At 35.4% G+C, this 22313-nt stretch overlaps 2 protein-coding genes across 4 annotated transcripts in view; one reads left to right on the plus strand and one right to left on the minus strand.

Moving 5' to 3' along the window:
- Window positions 1–5560, minus strand: part of MACC1 (MET transcriptional regulator MACC1) — a 265107-nt gene extending 259547 nt beyond the window's left edge. Inside the window, 1 exon segment of the mRNA XM_007183917.2 lies at window positions 5516–5560. The gene's annotated coding sequence lies outside the window, so the exon portion shown is untranslated.
- ITGB8 (integrin subunit beta 8) overlaps window positions 1–22313 on the plus strand; it is a 96441-nt gene that overhangs the window by 46844 nt on the left and 27284 nt on the right. For all 3 annotated transcript variants that reach the window (XM_007183918.3, XM_057549856.1, XM_007183921.2), the window contains 4 exons: window positions 3400–3646; window positions 5035–5200; window positions 5780–5938; window positions 21435–21530. In XM_007183918.3, coding sequence (XP_007183980.1) covers window positions 3400–3646; window positions 5035–5200; window positions 5780–5938; window positions 21435–21530 — 668 coding nt within the window. The remainder of the gene's footprint in view (window positions 1–3399; window positions 3647–5034; window positions 5201–5779; window positions 5939–21434; window positions 21531–22313) is intronic.

Raw genomic sequence — 22313 nt, forward strand, 5'->3', positions numbered from 1 at the left:
TGTATCAAAATATTCTTCAAATATCGTTTAAAGAACATTTATGAGTGGCTATGCATGTACCAAACCCAGAGGCTTCAGAGATGAATAAACAGTTCTTATCCTAATGTTGTTCTATCTAATGTTAGATAGAACAGTTCTATCTAATGTTGGATAGAATGGTTCTATCTATCATCTGTTCCAACATTAGAACAGATCTAATGTTAGAATCTAGTAATACTAATGGTAATAATTACTAATGTCTATATATTTACTGTGTACCAAATACTGTGGTAAATATTTTTTTTTATTTTTTTATTTTATTTTATTTTATTTTTTTAAATTTGGACTTTAAATTTATTTATTTATTTATTTATTTTTGGCTGTGTTGGGTCTTCGTTTCTGCACGAGGGCTTTCCCTAGTTGGGGCAAGTGGGGGCCACTCTTCATCGCGGTGCACGGGCCTCTCACTATCGCGGCCTCTCTTGTTGCGGAGCACAGGCTCCAGACGCGCAGGCTCAGTAGTTGTGGCTCACGGGCCTAGTTGCTCTGCGGCATGTGGGATCTTCCCAGACCAGGGCTCAAACCCGTGTCCCCTGCATTGGCAGGCAGATTCTCAACCACTGCGCCACCAGGGAAGCCCTGTGGTAAATATTTTATATGGATCACTGCACTTAGTAGCTCTTACCCACTAAAAGAATCCACCCCCACATAGCTCCTCTTTCAGAGTAGCATTTAAGACATTGCTGCTGGAATTTATATCACAGTGGTGATGGCCGCAGATATTGTCTTATTTTTAGATGTGTTTCTTTCTCATTTGATATATTCAAAACCTCTTTAATGTCATCTTCCCTTTGAGCCCAGTGTTGGTGGCACCCCAGTAGGAAGTGAATGGCGATTTTATCCAGGGACATGGTATCCATGTTCCCATGAAAAGGTATTTCTACTACCTCCAAGAGAAGGTTTCTCCATCATATATAATTATCCAATCCAAAGCCAACCTGAGAGCATAATGTGGGGAGTGTCTCAGGCTCAAGGGCAAAATGTGGTAATCTAAGCTTGGCCCCTTCAGCTTCCTCCTTAACAAGCAGAGTGGGGTTTGGGGTCAGCCTATGTAGGGCTGCCCACCTTAAGCTTACTACTTAAAGCTAGAACCTTTTAGGAAACTCAAGGGCCTTGCAGTTTAAAAGTAGCGATTATCATTCTCTCCAGCGATGAGTAAAAGGCCAGTGTACAGAAAGATTCTCCTTTTTCCTTTAGTGAAAACTTGTCTTACTGAGGTGTCAGCCCACGCTGAGGTCTTCAACTGACCCAGGTACATGTGCTAACGCCAGCATCTATGTAATCAAAATCAAGCTACAGCAGCCTGCATCCTCTAACCATGGCCATTTGGCAAGGCTTCCTAAAAGCCCTCTTCTTTGCTGAGGCCAGTGAGACTAGGATTCGCTTGCTAGGCTATGAGCAGCTGACATGTGCTGAAGGCCCCTGTGTGGCTAGCATTTTACTGGAGCTCCCTGAATAGCTCAGGCCTCCAAGGCCTGTGCTTTTGTTGATGCTATGTAGACTCTGCCTGTTGGCTGAGATAACCAACCAATAATATAACAACTCACACAATACGCTGAATATCTGGTACATTTTTCGATGACTATAAAAATAGGCAGCCATTCATCTTTAGACAGAGCCACCATAAACTATAATGATCCATCAAGATGAAAATACCATGTGGCCAGTTCCTAATGCCTTCAGCCATATGTCCAAGTCAACAGTTAAAAAACAACTACACAACTTTAAAAAAATTAAAAATTAAATGCTGACCCACACATTAAAATTCAAGCTCCTCCACATGAACCACACTCCCCAATATGCTCCATTTCTATTTCTCATCGATCCAGCCCTGTCTACCAGATTCTATCATTCTTCTGAATTAAACTTCTCTACCCAAATTGCAGGACACTTCCACATGGGCAAGATTTTTCACCAGATACTTGGAAAGCAGAGCCAAATATATGTTCACTGGAGGCAGCCCAGCTCCTAAAAAAAAGGAGTGAAAGAGTTGACTGGGCTGGGCTATGCAAGCCCAATTTCTCCTCCCAAACTCTTGGGCTGAAAATCCAAGAATGTTATAATAAAGAAGTTTCCTGCATTTAAAGGCAAATTAGGAATAAGTAAATAGCCCCTTTTTCCCATAATTAATATTACAAACCAAAAAACCTTACTATTTTTAATACATTCCATAATCTGGCTGAAGAACATTTGATTTGTGAAGTAAGTTTAAAAATATTGCTATTTTTAATCATATTAAGACTGAAAATATGATTTGATAAATTGTAAGATTCCTTTAATAAGTAGATCAGGCTACCAATTATGTATACAAATTGGTATTTATTAAAAACTTTTTTCCACTCAAAATATTCCCCATGTACAAATAATTAATGACTTACAAGCATTTGCTTTATTATTTAAAAAAGTAAAATTCACAAACTTCCTGTATTTAAATTGATAACTTTTCATCATGTACTTTAAAAAGTTAAATACAGAAGTACTAACTCTGTAGGGTACCAGATCCTTGTATCACTTGATAATGGACAGAAAACTAAATAAAACTGTATTGCAAAGACAGTTTGTCTTTTGGAGGCTCCAGCAATTCTCCTTATGGTGACCCTCTCTACTCATCCAGTTTCTTTGCCCCTGTGATCCCTCTTCAACATATGTTTATCATGCACCCATTATGCATTGGACAAATGCTGTCCCCTACATTGTCTAGGTCCTCAATGTGGCACTGCTGCGTATCATTCTTCAGACCACTGTCTCATTTCTTCTTACAACTAACCATTGGGGAGAATCTAATCAAGTAACTCATGATGAGGTAGGAATTATTTTGAATAGCTTAATGTACTTCTCAGTACCAGAGTTTTCATATCTCATATGTAAATATGCCTTAACCCAAAAGAATGAATCTACACCTGCATCCAGTAAGGGGTAAATTTTCTTAGAATACCTTTCTGGCTGTCTTCATATCTAAAAGCAACCTGAAAACAAACACAGACACCTACTCTCTCTTATGATAGAATGCTGCTTGCCATTTGTGCTGTGCTTTACTAGACACTAGAAATACAGGTTCATATGGTGATAAATATATTCCCTATTACATTTATGTTGAGCTGGTCTATTTGCTATTATCTCTATCTGCCCTATAGAATTATGAGAAATGCATTGTAGAAGTTGGAGACTAAGACATTGGTATGTCTGGGATGGTACGGTTTCCAAACTGCCTTGAAATTATTCTGGAATATTCCCAATTTCATTCATTATGCACAAATTTGTGATAATTGTTCTACACCTAAAATGTGACTGACGTATTGATAGCTTAACCTGAGATGTTTAAAATGAATACTATACTATGTTTGCCTTTCTTTGAACTAGGAGCTGAAGCTAATTTTATGCTGAAAATTCATCCTCTGAAGAAATATCCTGTGGATCTTTATTATCTGGTTGATGTCTCAGCATCAATGCACAATAATATTGAAAAATTAAATTCAGTTGGAAATGATTTATCTAGAAAAATGGCATTTTTCTCCCATGACTTCCGCCTTGGATTTGGCTCATACGTTGATAAAACAGTTTCACCATACATTAGTATCCATCCAGAAAGAATTCATAATCAATGCAGGTATCTAATATTTGATGTGGACTTCCTAATGCTAAACAAATTTAAGATCTTATAAAACTTCATTTTGTTTTTAAATCAAAGACTTACTAAATTTTATATTTTTGTTTTAATTAAATGATAAATGAAAATATGTATAGAAGAAGTATGTTCCTATCTGAAAACTTCTGAGACTGAAGGGTGGCTTTTTACTTTATATTTCTTCAAATATCATTCACTTAGTTTCTATTACAAAAAACACAAATAATATTAGTAATCTTGGATAAACCTCCAATAATCAGGCTACCACATATATATATATAAAATACCTCTTTGAAATTTCTGTATTCCTTTTTTGATTGCTCCAAATTTGCCGAATTAAGGTTTATCAAATTTAAAGTACTTATTTTGCCAGTATTGCATCTATATTTCCATTACTGTATTGTGACTGTTTATAATTACATTGCTTATGATGTGATTTCAAAGAAGACTCAGCTAGCACATGGAGGGTAGGTAGGTCAAAAGATGAGAATTTTTTTGCTAGAAAGAGCCCTTTTTCTTATCATTTTGGAACAGCATATTCCCTACTACGAAAGGAAAACAGACCTTTAAAACATGAATTTCTCACACGATACTTAGCCTGTTGAATTTTCAGAGAGAAATATAAATGTGTTCAGTTCTTCCTTAACAAAACATTTCATTTTATCATCTTCTTTCCTACTTTCATGAATTGCCCAGATCATTTACAGTATGTACTCTAATTTACCAAAACAACTCTGCTTTCTGTTGTAGAGGAACAAGACTGATGCCTCTCACATGGAGCTTCACACACCTTCTCCCCGAATACAAATGCACCTGAGGGATGATCCTCACCTTTGGGGACATTATGGGATTCTCAAAACAATTTTAATGAATTTTGACCATTCATCAATAATCCTACACCAAGCATCACTTTAAAATTAGCAAAATATTTTAAAATATCGAACAGTAGTATAATATTTTAACTGAATTCCTAAAAACATTTCCCAAAAAGTGTTTTTCAGCTGTTCCATGGGCAAATGTGATACGAAATCACTGTAATTCTCATCTCCTCTTAAAAATTAACAGTGCATATTAGCATAATAAAAGCCCTTAGGTGTCCTATATTAAAGAAACATGTTTAATCTTCTTTATGTTTTGACAACCAAGGCATTATATTCCTACATGCAAAGAAATATTCACCAATATTGAGCTTTTCTCTGATTTTATAGAATACAGATTTTCTCTAATAAAATTTTCTTGGCAAAAAAAAAAAAAAAAGGTATTCCCTTCTCACATCAACCACACACTTTTACTATGACTATGAGTAGTATTTTGGATCTTTGAAGGACGCATAGTAAAACAGAATTTGCATTTCTTCTATACCCATATAGTGACTACAACTTAGACTGTATGCCTCCCCATGGGTATATCCATGTGCTGTCTTTGACGGAGAACATCACTGAGTTTGAAAAAGCAGTTCACAGACAGAAGATCTCTGGAAATATAGATACACCTGAAGGAGGTTTTGATGCTATGCTTCAGGCAGCTGTCTGTGAGGTAAGAAGTTTCACATTATTGAATATTTGCTCAGATGAAAAATTCTCCAAGAATTTAGGATTTTTCTCTTTGATTTATGGAGTGAAAACATAGCATAGAAGAATACATTCTTCTCCTATCTGTTATTCGTCACCAGTATTATTCATTTTGGTATGTGTTCAGGACAGAGGGGCTAAATTAGGAGAGGGTTATAAATAGGAAAAGATAAAAGGGAAAGAATAACTTCTGCACTTGGAAAATCATTTCCAAAGGGGCTGCTCTTTTCACTCACTACTCTCCAAGGAAAAAACAGAAATAGCTTGTTGTCCTACTCACATCACAGTGGACAGTCTGTACTTCATAAACCTGGCTTGTTCTTCCTCTGTGGAACACCAGAAGTCTCTAGCCAGGAGTAGTGTGGTCAAACGGCTGTGAAAGAGGATATACAAATAAAAGTTAATACTATTTATGAAACAGCATTGAATTTATGCACATCATTCTAGCCTGACTTAATGTTTTAAATTTAATGTTTACTTGAAATGAAGACCATAGTAAAGGTCTATGTTATTGTACAAGATCTAATTACATGTTTATTTTAAGAGTCACATTGGATGGCGAAAAGAAGCTAAAAGATTGCTGCTGGTGATGACAGATCAGACATCTCATCTTGCTCTAGATAGCAAATTGGCAGGCATAGTGGTGCCAAATGACGGAAACTGCCATCTGAAAAACAACGTCTACGTCAGATCAACGAGCATGGTAATACAGCAATAGCCTATTAGTAGTTATGACTCTTCTGGTTACAGTATAAGTTTAAATTGGCAATTCAGCTGTCCTTGTACCAAGAAATTACCTAAAGGATCATGATGCAGAGTCAGGATAAGTCATGAAAGACAAGTTACAGAACAATGCAGTCTATAAATTCTGCTCAATAAAATATAAGGCTGAAATACTTTGATCATATCTAGTAGCTGACTCTCTAATGTCCTACAAAGACATTGTAGCTGTATAATTGTAGCTGTATAATTTATGAAAATAAGAGTGATAGAAGAGCTTACTTTTTACTCAACTGAAGGACCTTAAAAGGAAAAGAGCATATACATATACGTTTGCCTTACTAGTTTACTTATAACTACTTCTACAGGGTTAGTATCGAAAAACATATTAGAGATTAAGAAGAATGTATTTGGCTTGAGGAATCCTTGCAGTAAAATAGACAGAATCAAAGTAGAGACTAGGGGAAAAAAGGACTAAAACAAAACCGGCTTTCAATTTTATACCTCACTCCTTCCTTCTGAAGTTTATCTATATTTAAGGGCTCTTTTGTTTAAACAGTGCATATCTGGATTGCTTCCTGAGGGTTAGTTTCGGCTCTGAATCATATATTTAAATACAATCTCTTAGAACAACATCTTTCCCAGCATTAGCTATTCTGCATGTACAAAATAACTGCATAAAGCATCATTTACTTGTGACGTGACACCTACTTATACAGGCATGCAAATATTAGAACAAAAGCTTCCAAACTTTCTTATACTGCGGTACCTAGTGTCTTAGTAATCTTTTCCCTTGTACACGTAGGCAAAACAAGCAAACAAACAGCCTGACAGTTCTGTTTATTAAGTAGTTAGGTCCAAATAACATAACTATTTAGTCCTAAAAACTTAGTAGCCAGTTAAAAAAATAATACACATGAACATCAAAAAATATATATGTGTGTATATATATATATGTATAGTTTGTCATTCTTAGTAAATAAGTTACAATGGGAACTTCCCAAGCCTTGGAATCGGACTAGATATAACCATCCTCACTTCCTGTTCTGCACTGATTTTCACGTTGCCCAGTTTTGCAAAGATATGCCATCATCTAAAAGAACAGAGCCAAATGTAATGGTAAAGCTGTGAACCACCTCCAGCTAGTAGTTCATGGGTACCTGACAGATGCCACGTATTACTGTGCTTCCCTTAAAAATGCAAGATATTTTGAGGTACCCTGGTGAGTGTACTGCAGTACTCTAAGGCACCTCATGCACAGTTTGGGAAATGCAATATTAGAAGCATATAAATTATGCTGAAATGTGTGTGGTTCCCATGAGTGAAATTTAAATAGTTTAAATTTTGTTAATCTGAAACATTCTACCAGACTTTTTGAAAGTCTAGAGCAGCAACTGTTATTACCGCATAAAACAAGTTCAACCCTTGGTTGGTTTAGATTCTTGAAAGCAGCCTCAATATTTAAAGATTTTAAAAAATAACTAGAATTTGAATTTTAAATTTTAGGATTTGGAGTTATTCCCTTAGTGTCTTTCTCTTTGCTAATTCTCTTCTACTCAGCCACATTTCACTTTGGTAGACCCATCCACTTTAATTCAGTCATTTATTATCTTTTCTTCCATTCAACCTCTTTTAATCTGAGATAGAGTTCTAATTCATTTACTGGGAGTGGAGGAGAAGACAAGAGGAACTATTCTATTGTAAGACAAGTAGAAGCTTTTTTTTTTTTAAAGGGAAAATAATAATCACATTATTCTCAAATTGCATTGCATTATCGTTTTGAAGTTTTGCCAAGTCACTGAAGTCATCGCTCCATAACTGTATTTTAGAGGGTGCTGTTGCTCATATAGGAAGGATTCCTTAAGGCAAAGAAATGTTCTCATACTTTTAGACATATGCCATGCCATATAACTTTATGGACACAAATTATAATTCTGATGGAATTTTACACAGTGTTTGGGCTCTTATGATATCAGGAATTTGGACAAACTATCATGAACTTTATTTGCTTTCTTGAAAATTGTTTTACCTACTTAAAACAATGAACCTTCCACATGTCACTGATATGTATTGAATAAACCAAGGAGTAGTGTGTTTATTAATACCTTAGAAGAATATTTTTATCTCATTTATCCCAGGTCTGTGTTTTAAGGGATCCTCTTCCTAAGAAGTTCATTCCCTTCATTTCCAGGGACACTGCCCTAAAACAAAAGAAGTTGAAGCATTTTGATTGATCCCTTGACTATGTGTTTATATACACAAGGTGTACTACTACTCTGAAACCTCCTACATCCAAAGCTACCCTGAGCCTAATAAGCATATGTACCTGCTTATTTTAAAATGACCTCCATTCTCTCCTATTCAGCCATTATAGAGGAATTTTAAAAAGGTATAATTTAGACAAGCAATCAAACACTTTGCTTCTTGGCTTTATCTCTAGCAGCCAATACCAGTAATGCTGAATAGTACCAGAGCTTCTTGGGCCAAGACTCTGGTTCTTTCATTTTTAAAAGGAAATGATAAAAGACCTTTTACATGTCTAAATTACATGGTCCAGAGTTCTACTGCTTATTCACCTAGTTATTTCATGAGGGTCAATGTGAATTCCAGAATAATAACATCTACCCTGTTTTCAGTTTTTATTAACTGAAACCACATATGTACATACAGTATCAGTATACTGCATACAGTACAGTGTATACAGTATGAAATTTATCTTTACAACAACTTGGTAAGGTAGTCATAATTATCTTTCTTTTATAAACAGAAAAACTGAGGGGAGAAGAAATTAAGAATGTTGACTGAGGACAGACAGCTAAGAAGTTAATAAGTGGCAGAGCTAGGGCTCAATCCAGTTCAATCTTTTATTAAAATCTATATTCTTAACCACTTTGCCACAGTGTCTCAAGGGAAAACTAGAATAAATAGAGCAGTGAAGTGCTTGCTGTAGTTTCTGCTCTAACTTTCTAGTTACAGTCTTACTTATAGAAGAAATAAAGCAGATAATTTGGCTTACTTAGATTACATAACATGATAAAATTTTAAACAATTTAAGCATTGTTACATTTTATATATGGCCATTGGCAAATAATATTATAGTATTAAATAAATTACCATTTCCACTGCTTTTTCTCCAATTGCCAATATGAAAAGCTTGAGTAGTAATGTAGTTTTATTTTATTTTATTTTATTTTTTAAACATCTTTATTGAAGTATAATTGCCTTACAATAGTGTGTTAGCTTCTGCTTTATAACAAAGTGAATCAGTTATACATATACAATATGTTCCCATTTCTCTTCCCTCTTGCATCTCCCTCCCTCCCACCCTCCCCATCCCACCCCTCTAGGTGGTCACAAAGCACCGAGCTGATCTCCCTGTGCTATGCGGCTGCTTCCCATTAGTTATCTATTTTACATTTGGTAGTGTATATATGTCCATGACACTCTCTTACCCTGTCACATCTCACCCCACCCCCTCCCCATATCCTCAAGTCCATTCTCTAGTAGGTCTGTGTCTTTATTCCCGTCTTGCCACTAGGTTCTTCATGGCCTTTTTTTTTTTTCCCTTAGATTCCGTATATATGTGTTAGCATACTGTATTTGTTTTTCTCTTTCTGACTTACTTCACTCTGTATGACAGACTCTAACTCCATCCACCTCATTACAAATACCTCCATTTCATTTCTTTTTATGGCTGAGTAATATTCCATTGTATATATGTGCCACATCTTCTTCATCCATTCATCTGTCGATGGACATTTAGGTTGCTTCCATGTCCTGGCTATTGTAAATAGAGCTGCAATGAACATTTTGGTACATGACTCTTTTTGACCTATGGTTTTCTCAGGGTATATGCCCAGTAGTGGGATTGCTGGGTCATATGGTAGTTCTATTTGTAGTTTTTTAAGGAACCTCCATACTGTTCTCCATAGTGGCTGTATCAATTTACATTCCCACCAACAGTGCAAGAGTGTTCCCTTTCCTCCACACCCTCTCCAGCATTTATTGTTTCTAGATTTTTTGATGATGGCCATTCTGACCGGTGTGAGATGATATCTCATTGTAGTTTTGATTTGCATTTCTCTAATGATTAATGATGTTGAGCATTCTTTCATGTGTCTGTAGGCCATCTGTATATCTTCTTTGGAGAAATGTCTATTTAGATCTTCTGCCCATTTTTGGATTGGGTTGTTCGTTTTTTTGTTATTGAGCTGCATGAGCTGCTTGTAAATCTTGGAGATTAATCCTTTGTCAGTTGCTTCATTTGCAAATATTTTCTCCCATTCTGAGGGTTGTCTTTTGGTCTTGTTTATGGTTTCCTTTGCTGTGCAAAAGCTTTTCAGTTTCATTAGGTCCCATTTGTTTGTGTTCTTATTTCCATTTCTCTGGGAGCTGGGTCAAAAAGAATCTTGCTGTGATGTATGTCATAGAGTGTTCTGCCTATGTTTTCCTCTAAGAGTTTGATAGTGTCTGCCCTTACACTTAGGTCTTTAATCCATTTTGAGTTTATTTTTGTGCATGGTGTCAGGGAGTGTTCTAATTTCATACTTTTACATGTTCCTGTCCAATTTTCCCAGCACCACTTATTGAAGAGGCTGTCTTTTCTCCACTGTAGATGCTTGCCTCCTTTATCAAAGATAAGTTGACCATATGTGTGTGGGTTTATCTCTGGGCTTTCTATCCTGTTCCATTGATCTATATTTCTGTTTTTGTGCCAGTACCAAACTGTCTTGATTACTGAAGCTTTGTAATATAGTCTGAAGTCAGGGAGCCTGATTCCCCCAGCTCCATTTTTCGTTCTCAAGATGGCTTTGGCTATTCGGGGTCTTTTGTGTTTCCATACAAATTGTGAAATTTTTTGTTCTAGTTCTGTGAAAAATGCCAGTGGTAGTTTGATAGGGATTGCATTGAATCTGTAGATTGCTTTGGGTAGTAGAGTCATTTTCACAATGTTGATTCTTCCAATCCAGGAACATGGTATATCTCTCCATCTATTTGTATCATCTTTAATTTCTTTCATCAGTGTCTTATAATTTTCTGCATACAGGTCTTTTGTCTCCTTAGGTAGGTTTATTCCTAGATATTTTATTCTTTTTGTTGCAATGGTAAATGGGAGTGTTTTCTTAATTTCACTTTCAGATTTTTCGTCATTAGTGTATAGAAATGCAAGAGATTTCTGTGCATTAATTTTGTATCCTGCTACTTTACCAAATTCATTGATTAGCTCTAGGAGTTTTCTGGTAGCATCTTTAGGATTCTCTATGTATAGTATCATGTCATCTGCAAATAGTGACAGCTTTACTTCTTCTTTTCCGATTTGTATTCCTTTTATTTCTTTGTCTTCTCTGATTGCTGTGGCTAGGACTTCCAGAACTATGTTGAATAATAGTGGTGAGAGTGGGCAACCTTGTCTTGTTCCTGATCTTAGTGGAAATGGTTTCAGTTTTTCACCATTGAGGACAATGTTGGCTGTGGGTTTGTCATATATGGCCTTTATTATGTTGAGGAAAGTTCCCTCTATGCCTACTTTCTGCAGGGCTTTTATCATAAATGGGTGTTGAATTTTGTCGAAAGCTTTCTCTGCATCTATTGAGATGATCATATGGTTTTTCTCCTACAATTTGTTAATATGGTGTATCACATTGATTGATTTGCGTATATTGAAGAATCCTTGCATTCCTGGAATAAACCCCACTTGATCATGGTGTATGATCTTTTTAATGTGCTGTTGGATTCTGTTTGCTAGTATTTTGTTGAGGATTTTTGCATCTATGTTCATCAGTGATATTGGCCTGTAGTTTAGTAATGTAGTTTTATAATTTACCAGTAATAACGCCAGCTTAAAATAAGGAATTGTTTCTAAAATGGTAGAGATTACTATAAAAATTGTTAATGGTGTAGAAGACAGGTTAATACTGAGGTCCTAGAATTTCACCCTGTCTCCCTACCCAGCTCCTCCAGGGTGATTCCCAACTTCATTCAAAGCCCTCCTCACAACCATTCACCCCACCCTTGGCCAAGAATAACACCAGAGTCTCCAGTAACAATGAAAGGGGCCCAAAGAGCAAATATTTGGAAGAGGCACACAGGTCATGCAATGAACCATTATTAATGGGACTTTCAAATATTGCTGTGACTCTCAGTCCTGATGGAGAGATGCAAATAGGCAAGATCCTACCACACTTCTAATTATATTTAGTAGCTCAGGTATGGTGTTTCTCTCTCTGAGCATTTTTTTTGTGCCCCATCATATTATGGTCAGTGATTCTTCACCCCTCCTGTCATTTAACTCCTCAGAATTCCTTTACTTATTTAGTCTCATGGAAATTACTGATATATAATTATAAGAATAATAACATTAAAATTCTAATATGTCAAAACTAAAGCATATAATAAAAATTTTCACCTTATTTCCTGATTCTTACTTTGTTTTTCTCTGCTTAACACTGCATAAAAAAACTTTTTAAATTAATTAAAGAGATGAGATCAGTTTAGAGTGTTAGCACCTTTGGGTTTTATGAACATGCACCATCAGGAAAGTAAAGGGAATATCACTCAGGCTAAATGCACCCAGAAAGTTTTAAGTCCATATGCAGCTGTTTTTTAAAAAAATATTGTTACAACTTTTAGTCAAAGGTAGAGAGAGAACTTCAGCAAGAGAAAAATAAAGAGTCACATACAAGGGAACACCCATAAGGCTATCAGCTGGTTTTACAGCAAACTTTGCAGGCCAGAAGGGAGTGACAGGATATACTTAAAGTGTTGAAAGGAAAAAAAACCCTACAACCTAGGATACTCTGTACAGCAAGTCATCATTCAGAATTGAAGGAGAGATAAAGAGCGTCTCAGACAAGCAAAAACTAACAGCGTTAATCAACACTAAACCAAACTTCAAAGAAACATTAAAGGGCGTTCTTTAAGTGAAAAAGAAAAGGCTATAACAAAGAAATAAATTATAGGAAGGGGAAAATGCCACTGGTAAAGGCAGATATATAGTAAAGACAGGGGTTCAACTACCTAAATAAGCTACTACAAAGGTTAAAAGACAAAAATTGTAGAATCAACTAAAACTACGATAAATAGTTAAGGGATTGATATGAAGATATAAAATATGATATCAAAAACACAAAAGGTGGAGGGGGTAGTAAAAAATGTAGCTCTTTTAGAATGTTCTTGAACTTAAATGACTATCAGTTTAAAACAAGTAGATATAGTTAAAGGTCAACATATATGAACTTCATGATAACCAAAAATCAAAAACCCTCAATAGGCATACAAAAACTAAAAAGAAAAGAGATGAGCTAAAGCATACCACTAAACTAAAAAGAGACTAAAACTAAAAAGACATGAACACAAGCATACAACTAAAGAAAATCATCAAAGCACAAGGGGATACACTAAAACAAGAAGACAAAACAGAGAAACAACCAGAAAAAAGTAACAAAATGGCAATAAGCACATACCTACCAATAATCACTTTAAATGTCAATGGACTAAATGCTCCAATCAAAGGACACAGAGTGGCTGATTGGATAAAAAATAACCCATCTATATGCTGTTTATAAGACACTCACTTGAGAGCTAAAGATACACGGACTGAAAGTAAGGGGTTGAAAAATGATATTCTATGCAAATGGAAACAAAAGAAAGCTGAAGCAGCAGACCCTTATCAGACAAAATAGACTTTAAAACAAGTCTATAACAAAAGACAAAGAGGGAATTATATATTATATAATGATAAAGGGACCAATACAAGAAGAGATTACACTCATTAACATATATGTGTCCAAAACAGGAATACATATATAAAATATTAACAAAAATAAAGGGAGAAATGGACAGTAATACAATAATAGTAGGGCACTTTAACATCCCAATGACATCAATGGGGAGATCATCCAGACAGAAAATCAATAAGGGAACAGTGGCCTTAAATGAATCATTAGGCCAGTTGGACTTGATATCTACAGGACATTCCATCCAGAACAGCAGAATGCACATTCTTTTCAAGTGTACATGGAGCATTCTCCAGGATAGATCACATGCTTGTCAATACAAGTCTCAACAAATTTAAGAAAAAAGACATTATATCAAGCATCTTTTCTGACCACAATGGCATGAAACTATAGATAATTTACAGAAAGAAAAATGGGAAAAGAACAAACACATGGAGACTAAACAACATGCTACTAAAAAAACAGTGGTCAATGAAGAAACCAATGAGGAAATCAGAAAATATCTTGAGACAAGGCAAATGAAAATGGGAACACAACACTCAAAAATATACGGGGTGCACCAAAAGCAGTTCTGAGAGGGAAGTTAATAGTGATACAGGCCTAAATCAAGAAATAAGAAAAATCTCAAATAAACAGCCTAACTTACCAACTAAAGGAATTATAAAAAGAAGAGCAAAGTCCAAAGTCAGCAGAAAGAAGGATATAATAAAGATCAAAGCAGAAATAAATAAATTAAAGACACCCCCCCAAAAAAAACAATAGAAAAGATCAATGAAACCAAGAACTTATTTTTTGAAAAGATAAACAAAATTGATAAGTCTTTAACCAGGTTCATTCAGAAAAAAAAAGAGAGAGTACCCAAATACACAAGATAAGAAATAAAAGAGGAGAACCTACTGCTGTTATCACAGAAATACAATCATAATAGAATACTATGAACAGTTAATGCCAACAAATTGGACAACCTAGAAGAAATGGATAAATTCCTAGAAACATACAATATTCCAAGAGTGAATCAGGAAGAAATAGATAATTTGAATAGACTTATAACTAGTGTTGAAATTGAATCAGTAATCAAAACCTCCCAAACAAAAGTCCAGGACCAAAGGGCTTCACAGGGGAATGCTACCAAACATATAAAGAAGAGTTAATATCTATCTTTCTTAAACTATTTCAAGAAATTGAAGAGGAGGAAACACTTTCAAACTCATTCTATGAAGCCACCATTACCCTGACACCAAAACCAGAGAAAGACAGTACAAAAAAAAGAAAATTACAGGCCAATATCTCTGATGAATATAGATGATTCTATCACTATATGGAGATGACATGATACTGTATATAGAAAACCCTAAAGTCTTCATCAAAAAGCTATTAGCACTAATAAATTAATTCAGTAAAGTTGCAGGATAGAAGATTAATATACAAAAATCTATTGCTTTTCTATACACTAATAATGTATTAGTATTATATATTTTCTCAGGAAGAGAAGGTAAGAAAACAATTCCATTTAAAATCACATAAAAAAGAATAAAATACCTAGGAATAAACTTAACCAAGGAGGTGAAAGACCTATACTCCGAAAACTATAAAGCACTGATGAAGGAAACTGAAAATGATAAAAAGAAATGGAAAGATATCCCATGCTCTTGGATTGGAAGAATTAATATTGTTTAAATGGCCATTCTACCCAAAGCAATCTATAGATTTAATGCAATCCCTATCAAATTACCAATAACATTTTTCACAGAAGTAGAACAAATTATCCTAAAATTTATATGTAATCATGGGAGACCCCAAATTGCCAAAGAAATCTTGAGAAAAAAGAAGAAAGCTGGAGGTATCATGCTTCCTGACTTCAGACTATACTACAAAGCTACAATAATCAAAACAGTATGGTATTGGCGCAATAAGAGACATACAGATCAGCTGAACAGAATAGAGAGCCCAGAAATAAGCCCATGCACATATGGTCAATTAATCTATGACAAAGGAGGCAAGAATATACAGTGGGGAAAAGACAGTCTCTTCAACAAGTGGTGCTGGGAAAACTGGACAGCTACATCCAAAGGAATAAAATTAGAACATTTTTTTCCACACCATATACAAAAATAAACTCAAAATGGATTAAAGACCTAAATGTAAGACCACCAGAAACCACAAAAATCCTAGAAGAAAACATAGGGAGTATGGTCTTTGACAAAGATCTTAGCACTATGTTTTTGGACCTGTCTCTTCAGGCAAGGGAAACAAAAGCAAAAATAAACAAATGGGGCCTAATCAAACTTAAAAGTTTTTACACAGCAAAGGAAACCATCAACAAAATGAAAATGCAACCTACTGAACATGAGAAGATATTTGCAAATGATATGTCCAATAAGGAGGCAATATCCAAAATATATCAACAGCTAATACAACTCAATATCAAAAAACAAACACCCTGATTAAAAAAATGGGCAGAAGACCTGAATAGGCATTCTTCCAAAGAAGACATACAGATGGCCAACAGGCATGTGAAAAGATGTTCAACATCACTAATCATCAGGGAAATGCAAATCAAAACCACAATGAGATATCACCTCACACCGGTCAGAATGACCATCAAAAAGACCACAAACGATAAATGTCAGTGAGGAATGTAAAGAAAAGGGAACCTTCCAACTTGGAAAACAGTATGGAGGCTACTCAAAAAATTAAAAATAGAACTAACATACGATCCAGCAATTCCACTCCTGGGTATATATATATATCTGAAGAAAATGAAAACATTAATTCAAAAAGATCTATGTACACCAATGTTCACAGGAGCAATATGTACAATAGCCAAGATATGGAAGCAACGTAAGTGTCCATCAACAACTGAATAGATAAAGAAGTTTGTGGTATATATACACAATGGAATATTACTCAGCCATAATAAAGAATGAAATTTTGCCATATGCAACAACATGGATGGATATAGAGGGTATTATGCTTAGTAAAATGACTCAGACAGAGAAATACAAATACTGCATATTTTCACTTATATGTGGAATCTAAAAAATAAATGAAATGAATGGATATAACAAAACAGAAACAGACTCACAGATACAGAGAACAAGCTAGTGGTTACCAGTGGGGAGAGGGATGGGGGAGGGGCATGTGAACAATAATGACTTTAATAATAACTTTAGAATAGACCTAATTTTAATGTTTCTCATGCTTGGAGAAAATTACCCAGGAAATTATTTCTGCAAACAATATTTATTTTTTCTTCTTTAAAATTGAAAGCAAAAGTTGCACACAGAATCACTTGAGCTAGGCTCTGAGTAGTCTCATGTTGCTTTTATAGTGCCCCTGAAAATGAGAAAAAATATTGATTTTCTAAAGTGACTCAATAAAAACAAAAATTGATGAAATTACTTATGAAATAGAATGTTCCAAATAAATTATATGTTTGGTTAAGTCATATATAAGCAGAAAACTTACTACCATTCTCATTGAAAAGCTTACAGAAATGGTTATTCCATGCCCCTCATTCAGTAACAAGGATATCAAGAATGCAACTGATACCATGTTTGGCAAGAGCCACAAATTCAAACACTTCAGGAGCCAGGTGCAAAAGGTAAATAAATGAAGCAAGTTAAAGCATATCCAAGTGCCCAGCATTTAGCCTTTAGTAATGGCCTCCAAATGTCTTTTATTGAAAGCTGTCTTTTATTAAGCAGCCCTGTGGTATTTGTCCCTTTACACTTAGGGAGCACCACCCAGCCTCCCAGTGAAGTGTAGATATTGCTATTACCTCCATTTTATAAATGAGAAAATGGAAGCACTAAAAGGATCAGGAACTTGTCTGTGGTCAAGTTCTGTGCCCTGCATAGTAGTGCCTAGGTAAATGACAAGCAGTGTGACATCAGGACATGAGCCTCTACTTACCATTAATATGGGCTTAATAATTAGAAAATGGTAAATGAAAGTCTTTACACATGTTAACCCATTTAACTCCCACCATAACCCTGAGAGGTAGATACTAGTATTTATACGTTTTACATATATAGAAACTGTATCACAGAAGGTTAAGACAGATGCCACTGTTACATGGCTAGTAACTGCAGAGCCAAGAGTTGAAGCCCCAGGTGGTCTGCTTCCAAGCCCCTGCTCTTGGTGTGGCTCTCAACCAGAACGATTTTGCCCTCCAGAGAACATTTCAAGGTCCAGAGACATTTTGGTTGTTACAACTGGGGGAGGAGGGAGATACTGGCCTCTAATAGGTAGAGGCCAGGGATGTAGCCAAGTACCCTACAATGCACAGGACAGCCTCACACCCACAACACAAACTGTCCATAGTGCCACTAATGGGAAACATGGGTCTATGCGATTATGACTATGCAGCCATATAGATAGAAAAATAGGCCATTGGGAGAGATGGGGACTGACAACACATAATTTAAAGTCTTCATCTCTAAATAAATCTGTGCTATCACATTGTTTTCATGCTGTCTCTGTCCTCTAAAAAGTGAACTATAAAAAGTCATCCAGATAACTGAGTACTTTTATTTAACCAAGACATTGTTTTTTTCTTTTTTTGTATCTTATTATGATATTCAATGCTTCAAATTCTATATTATCTTATAAGAACTTTTTATAATGAAACTCACTTTTATGGAGAATCTTAAACACTTATTTTCTTGTCACTACACAGGCACATTATTAAAATTCATACATCTCTACATAGTTATTATCTCTTTAACCGAAACTGTCTCCATTGAATCTTTCTTACCTCCTCTTCCCTTCTGACATTTATAAGTTATTTCCCACAAATCACAGTGAAGATGTTGGTGAAGAAGAAAAATGTGAATGGAATCCTTTTGCCCTTAATTACTTAGCAGCTGCCTTGGCACATTGCTTTCCCTTCTCCCTTCTGCCCCAGAAATGCTTGTTATCTCCATTAATTATTTTCATAGTTCAGAGAAACAATATGTAATGGGTTAGACAGAGGGGGAGTTAAAGCTGAGGAGCAGTGACGTCACCAGCACAGGACAGCTGGCCGAGAGGGAGTGTTCCTGCTAGTGAAATACAAGACATAAAAGATAAAATACTTAAAAGATACTATGCTTCATGAAGGAAAGGGGAAGGGGCTTCAACAATGGCCATTAATCCACAATTCTCCCATCAACAATGGTTTGTTTAAACATCTATTAAACATCTGTAGTTTTAACAATCTGCCTCGAGGTACTTGGAATTTTCTTTTAAAACATTTCTTTCTAGGGTTAAAAAATGTGTTCTTTTAAGCTTAAAAATCCAACTGAACTTCTTAATGGTCTTCGGAGCAAACGAGAACCTTCTAGATTTAAATTTTGTGTACTTTTGGTCAATGTGACTTCCTGTTTTTGAAAAGGGGAAAGAGATTAAGAAGCCTCCAAAAGCTGCTTACATTTTGGACTGTTCTTTAATATTGATTTTATGTGAGTTAAGTGTAAGCTGGTTAAAAACATATGGATTAAATTTTCCTGAAAATATGAATGGTTTTAAAAATTAAGAAGGGGGAATGCTTGGCAAACTGTGATTATTTTTTGTCAAAGCAAAAATATTTGAAAAGTAGTTGTTGCCATTAAAAAAATATTCCCAATAGTTAGACTTACCTTCTTTTACTTGTTCTCTTTTTTGTTGTTGTTCTCTTTAATTTACTAGCATTATGCAAACTGTCATAAGTCTGTTTTAAGAGTATGCATATTATTAGGAACAAGGAATAAAAATTTATCTGATAGAACTTATATTTTGGGGATTGTTCTTCTATTACTTTAAAATTATATTCTTAAGAATTGCTGTGGGTAGAATTTTTCTTATGCAAATCCAGGTGGTAATACTTTTTATACCCCTTCGTAAATTGGAGTCATATCACATTTAACTGTAATTCAAGAAAATTTTGTTTCTACACAGCAATTATAGATTATATAGAAATAAAAGGATATTTGTTATGATTATTATCTTAGTCCATTCGGGCTCCTATACCAAAACATCATAAATTAGGTGGCTTATAAACAACAGAAATTTATTCCTCACAGTTTTTGAGGTTGGTAAGTCCAAGATCAAGGCACTAGAGGATTCGGGGTCTGGTGAGAGCCTACTTTTTGGTTCAAAGGCAACACCTCCTAGTTATAACCTCACATGGCAGAAGGCACAAGGAAACTTTCTCCACTGGCTCTCTTTTATAAGGGCACTAATCCCATTCAAGAGGGCTCTACCTTCAAGACCTAATCACATCCCAAAGGCCCACCTCCTAATATTACATCACCTTGGAGATTAGGATTTCAATGTATGAATCTGGAAAGCGGGACATAGATATTCAAATCACACCAGTTACTCATGTTAGTGATGATAGTTTTAAGCACAAGGCTGTGTCTTATATCTTATCAAACTTATATATATAAGTTTAATAAGCGGGTCAAAGAACTTAGGCTATAAGTGAAACTAGTAAAATTAGCTCTTTCACTAAGTTCATATAGTTGCCAAAATCCAGAAATATTAACCAAGATGGTTTAAACAAAATTTTCCCTTAACAAAAGCACAGTTAGCATTGGAGGGTGAAAGGGGAAACAAAAACTACAGAGTAATTTGAACTTGAATCAGATGATACTAATTAGGCTCAGTCACATGATCCTTGGCTTACACTACTAGGCACCAACAACAGGTGGGCACCACTGCAGGTGAAGTTTGACATCATTTCTCTAAAGGTATCTAGAGTTGTTATTTGAGATTGCTTTAACATCTAAAAGAGCATTTATAGAAAGAAAAATATCAAGTACTATGTCTTACTACATAACTTTATATAGCAAATTCCATAGTTGTCAGATTTCTCATATTTACTAAATTTTATTCCCTTTCTACTCATTCCCTGCTTTCTTTCTCACTACTGCAAAGAATGTCACAGTTAGAGCTACATAAGTTTTATATATCAATGTAAGACAGATTTGTAATATAAATATATGTATACATAAATGACAAAAAAGTTAAGTATAATGATAATAAGTTGAAAGATCTGTAACCTACACCTTGTATAAGCTGTTGGAAAAAAAATTATAATAATTGCTATTAGTTTTGAGTATATGCAAGAAACTGCTCTAAATAATTCACATACTATTGTTATCTTTCTACTTTTGCCAGCAATCATGGAAGGCAGATACCATTCACATGTTGTAGAGGATAGACCTGAAATACAATTTTTATCATAAATTGACAATCCGGGATTTGAATACAGGGTTTTCTTCTTTTAAACAAACTTTGTTCTACACCATGTTATATATCAAATTTTTATATGTATGTAAATATGTATATATATATATATATATATATACATGCATATATTTGCATTTTAACACTTGTTACTGAATTTCACCCCAGAATGTGATTGTCACTAATATGTCTCTGTTTCTGAATATTAAATAATCTTTCAATTATATTACTTGGAGTCCAATGTTAACCTAAAGAAGTGCTAAACACTCTTTGTACATTGAATGCAACCCTCTTCATTTTTCTGCGTTTCTGAGGTTTTTATGGAGCCTTTGTCTTTAAACTATCCTTAATAATGTTGACGTTGACCTTATTTTTTAAAAGAATTTAAATGCCTCTGGTAAAATGATAATCCTTCCCAACACAATACATTTTTATGTTAATCATACAGTTTTCCTCATAACAGATGTTTGGAAGTGTGTGGAATTGAACTACTAAATTTCACTCCCTTCTTTATTTCATTTTCTGTTACAGGAACATCCCTCACTAGGCCAACTTTCAGAAAAGTTAATAGACAACAACATTAATGTCATATTTGCAGTTCAAGGAAAACAGTTTCACTGGTATAAGGTATGTTAACTCCCAAAATATAAAAATTAAAATGTTTGCATCTATAGTTAAAATTAGAATACTTCTTAGAACCCCAGGTAAGGATTCTGGAGTTATTATACTTTGTACAATCTAAATTTAATACTGTATTAACTAACATAGCTTAGGTGTCCGTTCCTCTGGTGAGATGGGGCAGGAGATGCTCTCCTCAGCTCCTTGCCTGGGTGGGCAAGTCAGGCTCCAGGGCTGGCAGAAATCCTCGTGTGAGGGTCCCACTGAGTTCGCTGGTCAGAGTACTGCAGCTGAGCTGAGCGGCTGCTTGGGACTACTGCTCAGGTGCTGCAGAAAGCCTTCTTGGAATCTGACATGTTATCACTCTGGGACCATTGGCCAGCTGCTCCTGACTTGGTCATGTGAAGGCTCAGACTGTCCCAGTCTCTGAACTGAAGAGAACCAACACTATTAGCGTATCTCTCACCACCATGAATGCAAGGTATTTCAATTAAGAGTATCAGGAGGACATCTATAAATCCCAGACTGGCATGTGCAAGTTCTGAGTAATGGTGGAATAACCCAATGTACCTGGGTGACCTTTGGAGACAGCTGAGACAGAGCTAAAACAGGGCAGTGGCTGACACCCAACTCATACCCCATCTTCTCCAGCCGTGTGGCTGCCAGGGTCTTGGGGCTCCGGCCAGCTGTAAGGCCTGAGCCTCTGAGGTGGGAGCACTAAATTTAGGACATTGGTCTACCAGAGACCTCCCTGCCCCACGTAATATCAATCAGTGAGAGCTCTCCAAGAGA

The sequence above is a fragment of the Balaenoptera acutorostrata genome, chromosome 7, assembly GCF_949987535.1.
Source record: "Balaenoptera acutorostrata chromosome 7, mBalAcu1.1, whole genome shotgun sequence".
Classification (NCBI taxonomy): domain Eukaryota; kingdom Metazoa; phylum Chordata; class Mammalia; order Artiodactyla; family Balaenopteridae; genus Balaenoptera; species Balaenoptera acutorostrata.